This window comes from Poeciliopsis prolifica, unplaced genomic scaffold, assembly GCF_027474105.1.
Source record: "Poeciliopsis prolifica strain line A6 unplaced genomic scaffold, Auburn_PproV2 SCAFFOLD028, whole genome shotgun sequence".
Classification (NCBI taxonomy): Eukaryota; Metazoa; Chordata; class Actinopteri; order Cyprinodontiformes; family Poeciliidae; genus Poeciliopsis; species Poeciliopsis prolifica.
The window spans coordinates 5158614-5173709 of record NW_026562403.1 but is presented as its reverse complement, the minus strand read 5'-3'; the positions used below and the strand labels follow the sequence as shown (position 1 = coordinate 5173709).

The following is a 15096-nucleotide window of genomic DNA, read 5'->3' as shown; positions in this document are numbered from 1 at the left end:
GGGGCTTTTATTGTTTAGTATAGATAAGGTGGCGTTCTCGTCAAAATACGTGATCACTTGTATTGTAGTTTCTCAACATCGCCTCCAGAGTTACATAATCTGAAGGTTATATATGTAACATATATAAGGTAACACCTGGCTGGGTCATGTAACGCTGCAACCTGGGCAGTTTTTTTTTTTTTTTTTTTTTGAATGAAAGGCGTGCCTTATGCACTTCTCGTTGCATGCAGATTCACAGACCTGTGCAGACGGTTTGGTTAAGGACGCCACTGGTCGTTGCATAACAGTGGGCTGAGCGAAAGGGGAATCATACCCGGCGGTCAGGTTGACACGGACATTTTCTGCCCCCCCTGCCTTTCAAAACAGCTCTGTTCAGATAAAACACTAAATTCAGGAAAGTAACTAACTGACTTTCTGCTTCTCTGATCTTAAGAGGTTCTTTGGGTGTACACGATCTCACATAAGCCGAATTTGAATCAAACATCAGAGCTTTGGAGCGTTTATTGGAGAGCGCAGTTTGTTTACAATCCCAAAGACACGTTAGATTTTAGTTCATCTCTTCCAGCTGCAATGGAGCTCGCAGAGGAAAACTCAAAGCCACTGTCAGGTGCCAAAGCCAGGACCGACGGTCCTGTGGATGCAGGAGCTCAGAGACCCACGTGGAGTGGACAGCTGGACTTCATCCTGGCCACTGTGGGATACGCAGTGGGACTGGGAAACGTCTGGAGGTTTCCTTATCTGTGTTACAACAGCGGCGGAGGTGAGACTGTCAGATGGCGCGTACCGCTGCAATCATGAATGAAACAATGATCAACTCAAAGTGAGATCAATGGATCAATGGATCAAAGTGAGATCAATAGATCAATTGTACAGAATGTTAAACTTTGCAAATGCAATCATGTAGAAAACACTGATGATACTTCATATGTATATATTGCATCATGCAAAAGATAAAATGATTAAATAACATGAATAAAAAAAACCCTGAAGACAAGTGACAAATATAAATAGCACTAAAATCTAAAAAAGTGTTTTAAGAACAATATTCTTAAAACATATTAAAGTTCATGCCAAGTTCACCAACAAAAATACCACTGCTGATATAAACTGTAAGGTAACCTATTAAAAATAGCTATGAACCGCAACTAAAACCATCCTGAATAGATGGGTTTTTGTTTGCCATTAAAAACGTAAACGCTTAGCTGTCCTGTGGGTTTCAGGAAGGCTGTTCCACTTTCCATTAGGAGAAAATCTGATCAATGGGTTGGGTTTAGATATTTAGGGATTAGAAATACCAGTAAGAAAATCACCAATAAAATCCACTGGTGGCCAATGCAGACATTTTAAAAACAGAGTTGTATAAAATACTTATTTGGGTCCTGGTTGACATTCTAGCAGGAGAGGTTTGAAGCAGCTGCCTCTTTAGGTAGACCAGAAATGAGAGCAACCAAATAATCTGTTCTGCAAGTTATAAAAGGATGCTAATGTGTCTGAATCAGGCTGAGAGAGAAACTAGGGCAGGAACCATCAAAATAAACAATGAATATAAATCAATGAACAAATTTGTCCACACACTTCTAAAGAAAATCTGAACTAAATAAGCAGCCTAATGTTCATTGACTGTCATTGCAGTGGAAAAAATAAACACACGTCTTTATTGTGTCTATTAAATTGATTGTGGTTTTAAATGGAAATAGAAAAAAATTTGCACAATCTCAAAAGTTTCCTTAAAAAGAAAGATACATTTTTACTTTGCTAGTTTATTGTAATCAGACAAGAAAACAAATGATTTGTGTGCCATCACTGAACAAATTATGTTATTTTTCAGTTAAATATCCCTGAGAGGGAGTCAGAGAAAACCAGAAAGATATTTACAACTTGTAAGTCACACAGTAGTGGAAAATTTTACTCTGAACTGAGTGGAACCTCTTCCAGCTAAAGCCATTCGCATCGTGGTATGTAATCCACTAAAGATTAAGTTTGTCAGAAGATGATTTGTCATCATTCATCACAAAACAAAAGTCTGAAGTCTCAACATGTGAAGGCCAAACCATCATTATGTAATTTTTTATGTGGTTTTAAGCTGAATTCATTGCAGGTGGAATTGGGGTTTAGCAGTCCTCCATGAGTCATGATTTTTCTGCAGGTTAATTTCACAGACAGTTAATTATATTGAGCACATTTCACTGTGTGAAAACCTGAAACTTTGCAGGTGGTTTGACAAACCACAAAAAACTGTTGTCTAGTTATCTTTAGGGATGATCTAGTAAATTCTGAACTTACATTTTTACTCTGAGAAAATGTTCCACTTAAATCTCCTCAAACATTTTCCTGCAACTGTTTTCTAGAAATCAGCCCTATTTAGTAATTATTCACATATTTAAACTGTCGCCTTCCAAAAATAATAGTTATTTTTCTAAATTAATATTTTGGTAAAAAAAAACAAAAAAAAAAACAATGGTGTGGATTTTTTATTCCTCTTTTTTTTAACAGTCACTTTTGACAAAAAAGACATAGGCCATTATTTTAGGACGGTCACAATATTAATATTTCGTAACCTTTTGCTTCAGGTGCCTTCATCATCCCCTACCTGGTCATGGTTTTCCTTTGCGGCATTCCCCTGCTCTTCATGGAGTTTGCTGTTGGCCAGTTTACTCGTTTAGGGCCAGTGCATGCATTCGCCAAGATCTGCCCCCTCTCTAAAGGTAAGTGTCCCTCTCACTGACAGAGGCTTGTTCTGGTGAAGATAAACCTCTGATCGGAGTCTTTGCATTCACACATGAAAATGAAGAAAACTTGGACTTTGCATGTAAAAAGCATATAAGTACTTGGTGGGATTGATTAATTTAGAAATTTGATAAATATCTTCTAGGTTCACATTCAAATTTGTGCTCAAAATGTTAACCCTTTATAATGTTTTATTGCATTGCAATAAGTTAGAATAAGTGGAAAAAAGTAATTCCATTCAAAAGCTGAAACTTTTGTATTATATAGATTTTTTTCCCTCCACAGAAAAAAGGCTCAAATTCATGCCAATGTTCTTGATCATGATCAATCCCTGAATTTGAGTTGAGGTTATGGGCTAAATAATCTGCTAAATATTATAGAAAAAGTTATCTACATTTCCAGGGCCAGTGAACATGGAAAAGCAGGCAAGATTTGAGTCACCGTTGAAATATATTTGGTGAGCAATGAGTCACCAAGGCGGATTCAAAGAAAATGTAAAGCAAGATTGCTTGTACGTGCTCTGTACCCAGAATGAAGTCACCCATGAATGAGAAAAACAAACACGTCGCAATGGATCACACAAAAAAGTAGAGTAGATCATGTTTTTTTTCAATAGGATGAGTTTTTGTGCCAGAGGACAAATACATCCTACACTTTTACTCCATTAATGATCTGCACCCTTTTCAAACCTTCTTTTTAACATAAAAGTGTATTCAGTTTGGTCATAAATCAGTTTTTGTTCGACTGGTTCCAAGTTTTTCTATGCATGTGCAATGAATGGATTTCATTCATCTGTCAAATCCTCACTCTTTCTGTGAAAAGGCTAAATAAATATTGAGATATTGCTATATGTAGGTTGTGTCTTTATGTTCACTGACATCAATGGAAAATCACCATAGCCATATAAAAAGAAAATTCTACGTAGAGCTATAAATGATCTATTCCTTTATGTTTTACACAAATAATTGTATTCAACATTTATTAAGCTTGTAAATATCCTTTTTTTTTCACTTTGACAACTTCTTATTGTTGATAGATGAGAGCTTGTTAACAGGAATATTTTTAATTGTGAATTTTAAAAAAAAGTCAGTTCATTATGAAGCTTAACACTAATTGCTAAGATCAATGTGTGGATCATCAATCCAAATTTAATGAAAAAAAACTAGCTTTTTTTTTTAGATAAATTTCCTTTTAATCTGAAATTTTTTCTAAACTTCAAATATGATTTGTTGCTGAACGTAAAAATTCACACATGCCTTATTTATGACGCATTACCTTGCATCAAACCAGCACACAGATTACTATCGATTACAGATTACACTGTGACTATAAAAATGATATCTGTCTTGTTCTAACATGAGATTTTTTCTCCAAAGTTTTCTTGTGAAACAGAGATAATCTACCCGGTCAAAACATTTGGATCCTTCACTTGATTTATTGCTCGTTTCTTCCTGATCATTGCTCTGTGCTAAACAAGGGCCAAAAGCAGGTAGCTTGTTTCCTATCTGCCCTTGTCAATGATTTAATTGTGCCACTCATTTTCATTCTTCTGTTTTAAACACAGCTCAAGGTACTGAGGGACTATACTTATTTTACTCTTATAAGTTTTACTGTATTTATTGGTATTTTAATGTGTTAGCCCAACATGCAGCTATGGATAATGAGTGATGTGCATTGATTAATTTCGAAGTGAGATAAATGTGATCGGTTTCGGTGATCAGCAACAGGAGACCGTGATCTGTGATCACAGATCATACATGTTTTTAAGGAAATCAGCCGATTATGATCAGTGGCTAATCGATCGGCACACATCTAATATTTTGCAAAATCTAGAAAAATCTTTCTGCACACACTGTCTCTCTTAAGAGAAACATTAAACCATAGCAGCTGAGTAACTAATTAATATAATAGTTATTCTGTGATTGATTCCTGTCATCTATTTCTGTCATACTTGTCCCTTTAAACATCAACCCAGGGCTGAATCAAGAGTATTATTAAGACTGTAGCCCACCACAGTGATGTGAACAAGTCAAAGGAACAAATTGCAATTTGACTGAAACCACTAAAAACTGACTTTGTCTTTCACTACATTTCTTGAAACTTGTATATTTAACATCAATATCCAGTTTAGCAATCTTTAAAAAAAAATCAAGTTTTGAGCCATACAGAAACTAAAGGAAATGCTTTTTGAACTTTCCTGTAAAATGTAGTAAATTAGAAAGATCATGTAATCCACCATGAATACAGTGGATTAAAAGATGAATGAGAAAAATGTGGAGCCAAATGTATAAAGATGAGTGCTGAACAATAACTGGGATAAGCTTTCTTCAGAACAGTGTTAGAGAATAGCTGATAAATTTATGCAGCATATTAAGAAAGTTTTTTTTTTTTCATTCAAATGGAGTGAGAATGGCTATGCAAGGGTTGGCTATCTTAACATATTCTTTTAGCTGGAAAACACTTTTCTTTAATGAGTAAAAATGTTTTAAAAAAATTATTTATTTCTTTTAGGTAGAATTATTAATTTATTCATGTTCTTTTCCAAAGATAAAAAATAAGATTGGACACTGATATAAAAACAGCACTGAATGTTTAATGGGGCATCCTAATTTTTCCCCTGGATGTTAAGTTTAGCTACATTTTGTTGGTGAGGGACATTTTTCTGCAGGATCACTGCTCAGTTTATGCAGTCTGAAACCTGACCCACTCAGGACTGGAACAACAATGGTTTACATATTAAATAACTTACAGCTATTGCAGAACTTTGATCCCCTCTTGCTGTTATATTCAACAACCTCCAGAAAGTACGTTTTTCATAGGATGACAATAATAAGTAATGCTTCTGGTGAAATGTTTAACCTCTTCAGCACGTATTGCACGACTTGTCCTGAATCCTGCCTTACTTTGCCACCTGTTCCTCCAAATGTCATTCCACAGGTGTAGGTCTGGCCACAGTTGTAATCTCCTTTGTCTTTTGCACATTCTACAATGTGCTCATGGGCTGGGCCTTTTTCTACTTGTTCAACTCATTCAGAGGAACTCTCCCCTGGTCGTCTTGCAACAACACTTGGAATGTCGTTGGAAACTGTTCCAGCGGTTTTCCTGGCAATGCCACCCATCTGCAGTCTTCAAGCCAGCAGTTCTTTGAGTGAGAAGCCTAAAGTTTTTTCCTGCTCCAATTACATTTAATTTACAAGCACTTACTCAAATTATGTAATTTTAAGTTTTAAATAATTTCTACTCTTGTGTCACCTATAAACATAAGCATGTCACATTCTTTATGTGCAAAGATCAACCTCATCTGTTGTTGCTCAGGAAGGAAAAGGAAGAGATGTAGATGTAGAAATATTAATGTCCTTTTTAATTTCTCCGCACCCCCAGTCACAAACTTTTAGGGAAGACCAGTGGGATTGAAGAAGCTGGTGGCCTACAGTGGGAAGCATTTGGCTGTCTTCTTCTCTCATGGATCATCATTTATTTATGCATATTTAAAGGAGTCAAATCCACAGGCAAGGTTTGAGTCATTTTTTTTTCACCCAGTTTACATGCATAGTGCTGTGAAATTTTATTTCCCTTCTTATATATCTCTTCTGTCAGTTTACGTCACTCTTTCATGTATCATAAATCACATTAAATATCAGGCAATGATGGTAACATGACTTACAAAGCTGGCATCCACAAGTTTAACCTTCTGAACATGGAGTCTTCCAAACTCAACAATGTTGTTTTTTTCTTTTTTGTGCCACATAGGTGGTGTATTTCACTGCTGTCTTTCCTTACTTTATCTTGTTCGCCCTGCTTATCAATAATGTCCAGCTGCCCGGAGCAAAGGAGGGTATCCTTTATTTTATAACACCTGTTTGGAGCAAACTGTTTGAAATCAAGGTGAGACTGAGGGCAACGAAGCAACAACTAACAGATATTGTTAGAGTTTATAACCATGTTTTGTGGATAAGTCAGACATTTAACATGTCTCCATTTCTTTTTGAGTGATTTCTTATTAGACTAATTCTGTTCAAAATTTAGCAAACATCAGGATGTCAAAAATACAAAAGGTAAACAACACATACCTTTAATTGGTTGCAGTCTAAAATCAAATTATCCAAAATCCCCCTTTTGGTGTTTTTTTGTGTTGTTTTTGTTTGTAAAATGAAACATTTTGAGCAGATTTGACTTGCTGTGGCAGTAAGAGCAATATTTATTAAGTGCGTTTAATCTCTGTGTTGTTGTTTTGAAATATGACTCTGTGAACATAAAGAAATAAAGCAAAGGAAAGTAAAGCTAAATCAAATAAAAACATATAACTCTGTTGTTTTCTTCTGTCTGTGTTGTAGGTTTGGGTCAATGCAGCTGCCCAGGTGTTTAACTCACTGGGAGTTGCCTTCGGCTGCATGATTTCAATGGCTAGCTACAACAAGTTCATATAATCATAATATGACTTATTTTTTGTTTGTTTTTACTGTATTTAGCAAATAAAAGCTTTGTTGTATGCATGATGTACCACCAACATGTTCAGTGGGTTTTTTCTAAGAAAGAGAGCAAATTTGTCCTCATAATGACTATTCACTGGTTAGGGAATAGTGTAAATAATGTACTGTTATTTATGTACAGAAAATAGCACAAATGATAAACACTAATTACATTAAATTAATTAGGGCCTTTCCCTAATTATAAAATAATTAGCCTGAGAAAAAATATTAAATTTTTTCTCAGACTAGCATCTTTATGTTCCTTACACATAAAGACTTAAGTACAAAAAATTTTTTATTTTATTGTTAAGTTCTTTAAGTGTAAAAAACCTTAAATAAATCAGAACTGCAAACAAAACAAAAATAAATGATTATATAAATAAAGAGAACCAAAGTACTGTGACCAAAGATTTTGCTCATATTTTGGACTACGAAGTTCCTGAAAGATCTCATGTACTTACCCATAAGTATTTACATTTAGGTTAAATATAGACCATTGATACACATAAACAGTTTCCGTAGTAGTTTCTAATCTTAAACTTTAGGAAACAGCTCAGATTTATTGGATTTCTGAATGGTGCAGATACCACAGAGTAGCTAATTTTCAATGTCAAGTGTTTTTCATCCATATATGTTTTAGAGGATGTTTTATAGTTCATTGTTAGTCAAACAATAACATCCATTACCAGCACAGAGCATGCATTAAACCAGTTGTATTGATAATCAGTTGTGACAATCATATCATGTTTCAGGTTCTATCAGTGGACTGCAAAATTTAATTTGTTGTTTTGCAGGGATGTGTTAATAATATCATTAGTCAATTCCTTCACCAGTATCCTGGCTGGCCTTGTAATCTTCTCAGCTATTGGCTACATGTCTTTTAAACACAATCTACCAGTGGACAACATAGCTACAGATGGTAAGAACCGAGTCAAGAAGAGTACCCTGTAGTGTACTGACTTCTTTGAAAAGACTAAATTTGACTTTAGAGTGAATGGTTTTATTTTGCTAAACATTCTTTAAAGATACAAGATGTTTCTCATTTTACTTGGAATAGTTGTTACCATTTGTTTCCACTGGATCAACTTGACAGAAACTTTAAAAAGTAGCTAAAAGACCAGTACCTTTTCATTTAAATCTATACTTTTACGAAAAGAGATTTTTAATTTTAACTTCACCCTTACTCAGTAGTACTCAGTACAAACAGTTATTAATCAATGCTTTCTTTGGGGAGTTCTATAAAATTTGAGGGATTGTCGGTGTTTTCAGCTAGTTCGGGTGCAATAAAAAATAGTGTGGGAGATGGGTTGTGCTTGTTTTCAAGTTAGGTTCAGGCCTAACTCCAATTAAGAATATGTGGAAAGACTTGATAAATGTTTTGCAGATGCTTCCCATCCAGGCAGTAAGAGGTTGAGCCAATTTGTAAAAAAGAGTGGGCAACTATTTCATTCTCCAAATATGCAGAGTTTGTGGTGACGGATCACACAAGACTTGCAGCTGTAAATGCATTTAAGGCTCGAGCACTGACTTAAAGTGGATGAATACACACAATTTTGAAAACAAGATATATATATATATATATTTTTCTTCTACTGAATAAATAAGAAAGTTTTTGTTGCATAAGAAACATTAAAGTTTGTGTTTGTAACATGACAAAATATGAGTGAGTAGTAAGTTAATTGCACGGTGGTCTTTTCCTTCTACTTTTTGACAAGATGGTAATATACAAAAAGGACATTGTGGTTCAGCTAATAGAAGGCTACAGTTGTTTTTCTCTGTCTACAGTTCACAAAAACTTTGTTTTTGACTGGTTCAGGTCCTGGTTTGGTGTTTGTTGTGTATCCTGAAGTTCTCTCCACTATGCCTGGCTATCAGATCTGGGCTCCACTATTCTTCATCATGCTGCTGTGTCTTGGTCTCGACAGTCAAGTAAACATCTGCATCTCTTCACCTTTTAAAATTATAAGCCATAAAATGTTTGTTTTTTCTTTTTTATCTATAACTTTTAGAGTCATCATAGTCTTATTTATTAAAATAATTTGGAAAGCATTCACACATGTGTATCTAAGTTCTGTGTTATAATCCTTCTCATGGCACACACAAATGGTAACTAGGCTGAATTTATTAAGCAGTAGTTTTTACTTTTGTTGATCATTTATGATATTTTGCACGCTCTATAAACATTCATTCACAGTATTTTAATGACATGATAGAAACCCTGCACTTTTCCTCTTACACACACACACTGCTCAAAAGTAATGTGAGGTTCAGCATCCTGCCAAGTATTATCTTTGTTTTGTTCTTTAACATAGAAGCGAGTGGGTAAGGTAATGGAAAAATAAACAGGCTATAAAATGCTCTTCAGGTTGGGGTTTCAAAATCTACAGTAGTTCAACATCATCTTCATGCACAAACTTAGTCATGGATGCATAATAACTGGATTAAAAATATTTCACTTTTTGCAGACTTTTGTTTCCTGCTACCATAGTTATGAAGGTACTTCAGAAGCTAACCATTTTAAATGTAAAGCAGCGGCATCCTAAAAGATGGCAGAAAACATTGGTGTTGGTTGATGTTTTTATGGACTGAAAATGGTAGAAGATCTGAGTTTTGATCCATTTAAAGAATTAGAAAATAAACTTTTTTGCACTATTTGATCTGATTATCATTGAGCTTTCACCAATTAAAATGTGCTCCTCTGGCACTATTTTCTGAGGACATCCTTGTCACAAATGTAATAGTGTTATGGCTCAGAGTGAGTAACGGGTGTTTTCTGCAGTTTGGCAACGTGGAGGTGGTCGTGACGTTCTTGAAGGACGAGTTTGGAGTCAAAGTTCTTAGGTACCTGAAGAGAGAAGAGCTTCTTGTTCTGGTTGTGTGTTTTGTGGGGCTTCTTTTGGGAATCCCTCATGTAACTCAGGTGAAAAAGACATACCCTTTCTTCATATTTAGCTGAGAAGACACATCTGAGGATGAGGAATGCTGATAACACTTGCTTCTTAAGCTTTACTGTCCTTTTCTCTAGGGAGGCATTTACGTGTTCCAGTTGATGGATCACTGCACTGGTGTGGTTTCCCTCATATTCCTGGCTTTTTTTGAAGTAGTGGCTGTATGCTGGATCTTTGGTAAAGTTTTACATTTACTTCAACCTTTTACAATAAAACGCTAACTTGTTGCAATGCCATTAATGACTTTAGTGCAAACGTTTTATTTTAATGGCAGACACATTTCATGCTAAAGGTTAGATGATATTTAAAGGACGTCTTCTCATTTTACATGTTTTTCTCATTCAGACTCACATACTTATTCTCCTAATATGTAGTTTAACAGCTGGTGGTCCGTGTCCTCATACATCAACTCTTAGTTTCTTTCTGCCAGGAGTCTCTCGTCTCTCCCTGATGGTCAAGAGGATGCGGGGCGAGTCTCCGAGCCTCTTCTTCCGCCTCTGCTGGGTGCTCTTCTGCCCCCTTCTGATACTGGTAAGTCCTGTTTTTGGCTACAAATCCTTATGAAATTCAGTCTTCAGGACTGGCTTTGTTTTCCACACAGAGCATCCTGGTAACCAGCATTGTTCAGTACATGCCTCCTCGCTATGGAGAGTACATGTACCCACTGTGGGCTGAGTTAGTGGGGTGGGTCATTTCACTGGTCTCTATAGTGTGGATCCCCCTTTGTGCTGTTCATGAGATCTATAACAGCAAAGGATCACTTCTTCAGGTGAGCAAATACAATTTATTTTGAGCCTCTTATCATTTTTGTTAGTTACATTTGAATGTTCTTGTTATATTCAGGCTGTTGTTGACTTGTTAGTGTGAGATCATTTGGTAAAATCTAGTTTATGTGTGATTAACTCTGAGAAGTGATACCTGACTATTTGTCCGAGGTAGTTCTCTAAAAGATAGTTTCTATTTCATCTCCTTTAACCCTCAGAGAATTAAAAACGCCTTGGCTCCTACAATAGACCTGGATGCCACGGATCCTCATCCAAAAAAGCAGAAAGCAGACACACCAGTGTTGGAAAAACTTTTAAGATCATCTGTGTGACCAGAGAGTGGAAACCAACTCTGTGAAATGATTAGTCCTGTGGGATGCTTAGACATATTTGTCTTTGTCTGGTTTTACAAAGAGTAATTTTTATGAAAAATATAACTTTAAACAAACTGTCAATTTTTGAAAGTTTTTAAAAAAATTTCTGTAAAAGCCTTTCATTTTATCCATCATCTGAGGGACAAATAACAGTGATTTGTTTTCAGTCTTAATGTTATGTAAAAAACAGAACTTATTCTGTATGCTTTGTAAATGCAGTTTTTGACTGTTGTGCTTGTTGAGCTTAGTGGTGCATAATGAATTGGCAATTTATGCTTTTGTAAATCTGAAACACAACAGCTGCTTCAGTAATGACACATTTAGATCAAAGGGTCCAACAAGTCGGTAGTAAACCGACTTGTTGGACCCTTTTTGACTGAAACTTAATTAATCTCACCTCAGTTTGTTCTGTGAATAAATACTTTCTGCTGCCAAGATGCTGACTCAGTTACAGTAGATATAGTCCTGCCACCAACCAGAGTAAAAAAGGCTCTATGTTGTTCCTACATGATGTATAAAAGTCACTCTTTACTCTGTGCTGTTCATTTTGAAAGCATTTTTAAAAAAAATGCCTCACTTTCAATTTCTGAAAACTTTGCAAGGAAATCATTAGAATTTAGAGGAATTTGTTTAAAATTGTGGCCAATTTTAAGAGACTATGTTGCATCAAAAATGCAAATATAAACATATTTTTCTAGCCATAGGCAATGATCTATTCAAGATCAAATTTCAATTAATTTACATGTAAGTAGGACTTAGTTGATTTTTTTTTATGTTGCATTAAACAAGTTTTGGTTATTTCATTGAACAACATAAACCAAAAAGCTAATTAAAATATTCTGAAAATAATTAAAATGATATTATTTGTTTACAATATGTCTGAGCCTATATGTAGCAGACACTAGACTTTATTTCCATTGTTCATCAATACTTCTTTAAAAAAAATCCCTTATAAGAGACCCACCTTCACATTTACAGAAGAATAAATAAACCAATCAGTCCAGATGGATGATTAACCTGCTGGGGAAGATTTGATGTGATATCTAACTGGGAGCTGATTAATTTAGACATTATATTTTGTCCAAAGTTGCTTCTCTTAGCAACATTTAGTTTCAATTTTATTCTTGTTTTAAAAAGTGTGATGTTACAAAGACATGAATTGTCTTTGTAAAGTTTATGTGATCAAATTAAATGTTGTTCATTTGAATGAATGTTTTGATTTAAATGTTGAAGTTATTGAACATGTTTATTAACATCTAAACATATTAAGCGATAAGAACTTGACAAGATTTCCTATTGTTGACATGTAATTTATGAATGAATGAAAAAACTTTGGTCAACACTGAAGCTGTAAGTTTTCACCCTTAGGAAGTAAATATAAATGGCAGGAATGATAATGTAATTTAAAATTGTCTAAGAGGTTCTGACTTACCTTCCTGGCTTTTTCTGTTGCTGACTAATAAAGGAAAACATTTGTCCTGCTGGAGATATCTGGATCAAAAAGTAGTTCTTTGAGAAATGCATATCATTATTCAAGTGAGAAGTGAACATTCGTCTCAATTACACTTCTCCTTATATTCAGTCATAAAAATACAAATTACCTAGTTTTTATACTTTTTAAATAAAGGTTTAAAAGAAAGATGTGATTGCCTCATGTAAATTTCTTTCTCCTCACATGTCTTTCACTGGTTTTTGATATTAGCTATACCTGAGCAGCCATTATGTATGTTGTCATCTACTAAAAAAACAGTGTCACAAACCTACAAAAACTAAATTAATCCAAGTCTCCAAAATAGTAAAATCCAGCATTTAAGTATTTATTTACCTCTAAGACTAATGAATGACTGTTTAGGGTTTTTTTTTTTGTTTGTTTGTTTTGTCCTCCTCGTCCCAAGTATCTCATGGACCTCTTACCTCAAAATGTTAGTGTTACCTTCCTTATTGCCACTAGGTGGCAGCATAGCAACATAAATCAAATCATAGTAATGGTTTTTACCCCAACGGCGTCCATACATTAACAGTAAAACCATTAAAATCTGTTTTACCGGCTGTATTTCAGTCTTCACTGTGATGGTCCATATCTGTAAAGGATAGCTACCATATCCTATTAAAGACTTCAGTTCAACAGCAGTAGAAACCTTGATTATTTATACTCCTCATGAACGGCTTTGCTGCTCTGGGTATAGAATGACATGACGACTGCAAATATATTCAGGGTTAAAGTGTGTGCAGGGCAAGCTTAATCACGCTGACTTGTTATCAGCACCTATGCTGATAATGTTGACTGTGAGATTGTGATCTCTTTGTATGGTTTACATAGTGAACTGCAGAAAAAAAGGACCCTTCAACCACAGGAGATCAGAGCTGAGTTAATTACTTCCCTGTCATAAAGTGCTGCTGTCGTACCCTCAGCAGAACTGTACGTTAATCAATACTCCCTTCCTGCTTTCTCCATGACAGAACGTATCACAGGCATTAAATTAGCACTGGGAGGGCTGTGTGATCAATAGCTGTAGACAGTGGAGCCCAAGGGGAAGTAAATTAATGACCAGACTAGGAGAGGAGGTTGGTTGTGATCCCGGATGGGCAATGAAAGAGGAGATATAGGCTGCTATCTATTTCATGTTGAGTGGTATGAAGCTATTTATCTCTGCAAGCCAGAGGATGAAATTAGAAATCGAGCTTGTTTGTGTTTTTTTTTCTTCAGTGTAGAAGTAATTCTTGTGGTGGTTCACACAACATCCTCCAGCTGCTGTGGTCATCCATCTGCACTGGAGTAAAAAGCAGAAAAGAGGCTATGAAATAGAAATGCTTTATGATCACTAAATGACTTCATTACATGATCTTTGTGAGCACATTTCCTTTTGATATCGTTTCAACTCAGCATCAGAAGCCTGGTGAATTTAGGAAAAACTTTCGTCTGACCTTTGAATGTGGGAATATTGTAATTCTTTGGACAGAATTACAACACGACAGGTTTTTTGTGCCAAAATCAGCAAACCTCATATCAACTGCAAACCATGGATGTGGAGGTTTCAGGATTTTGGGATGTTTTTGCTGCTCACTTTCTGAGGTTAAAAACGTTGTGTGCCTGCAATTTATTGCCTTTCCTGATATGTCGATGGTTGTTCTATCAATGCAATTAAAGAACGTTTCCTAGGGTTCTGAGTTCAGGAAGATAAGTTACTTGGTGTCACTTATCTAGGCCGTGACGACGACAGGCACTAACCAGAAGGCAACCAAGTTTCTTCTCTTGTTTCTTGATTATGTTTCACCTCTCACCTTAAAGATTTATCCAGCTCCTAAAAGCCCACAATCTAAAAATTAAGAGCATTGACAAAATATCTTCAAGAAAAAAAAGAAATCAAGTTGCCTTCTATTTTAAGCAGTTAGAATCAGTTTTATTTATTTATTTATTCATAAGCCGTGTGCTAATAAATGAGGTCATCTTTTTACGTGTGAAAATTTAAGTATGACGTCTTTTAAGGCACCAGATAAAAATCAGAGTCCACTGTGATTTGTGGATGACTTTTTGATAGTTTTTGTTTGTTGTCTTCCTCTTCACTCCTTTTCTTTGCAACTGCAGAGCTGCATTGAAATCTCTTCCTCTCCACGTTTGTGGCACTCATCACAGATTTGCACTCTTTTGTGGTTTCTTTGATTTGCATCTAACTGCGTAACTCTCAGTCAGGACTGATTCATCTGATCAGCAAAAATGAAGTATGACTCACAAGTCAAAAAAGGTAACCTAAAAAGCATAGAAAAACATTTTTGAGAAAGCCTCAGCAGTTTTGCACTGCAGAGTAGAACGATA

At 35.4% G+C, this 15096-nt stretch overlaps 1 protein-coding gene across 1 annotated transcript; it reads left to right on the top strand.

Annotated features, from left to right (window-relative positions):
• Positions 1 to 337: 337 nt before the first annotated feature.
• On the top strand, positions 338 to 12877 carry si:ch211-225b11.1 (uncharacterized protein LOC561694 homolog). Its single transcript, XM_055049334.1, has 13 exons — positions 338 to 760; positions 2571 to 2705; positions 5665 to 5875; positions 6109 to 6241; positions 6478 to 6612; positions 7062 to 7144; positions 7949 to 8115; positions 9013 to 9125; positions 9976 to 10116; positions 10222 to 10321; positions 10575 to 10675; positions 10746 to 10913; positions 11127 to 12877. The coding sequence occupies exons 1-13, from the start codon at positions 571 to 573 to the stop codon at positions 11238 to 11240; spliced, it is 1791 nt and encodes a 596-aa protein (XP_054905309.1). The 5' UTR covers positions 338 to 570; the 3' UTR covers positions 11241 to 12877.
• The last annotated feature ends 2219 nt before the right edge of the window (positions 12878 to 15096 follow it).

Excerpts from the sequence above, each read along its gene's own strand:
- si:ch211-225b11.1 (XM_055049334.1), top strand. The coding sequence starts at position 571 with ATGGAGCTCGCAGAGGAAAACTCAAAGCCACTGTCAGGTGCCAAAGCC. Across the intron at positions 10,117-10,221 it reads GAATCCCTCATGTAACTCAG|GGAGGCATTTACGTGTTCCA; the intron begins GTGAAAAAGACA and ends CCTTTTCTCTAG. Across the intron at positions 10,914-11,126 it reads GCAAAGGATCACTTCTTCAG|AGAATTAAAAACGCCTTGGC; the intron begins GTGAGCAAATAC and ends TTTAACCCTCAG.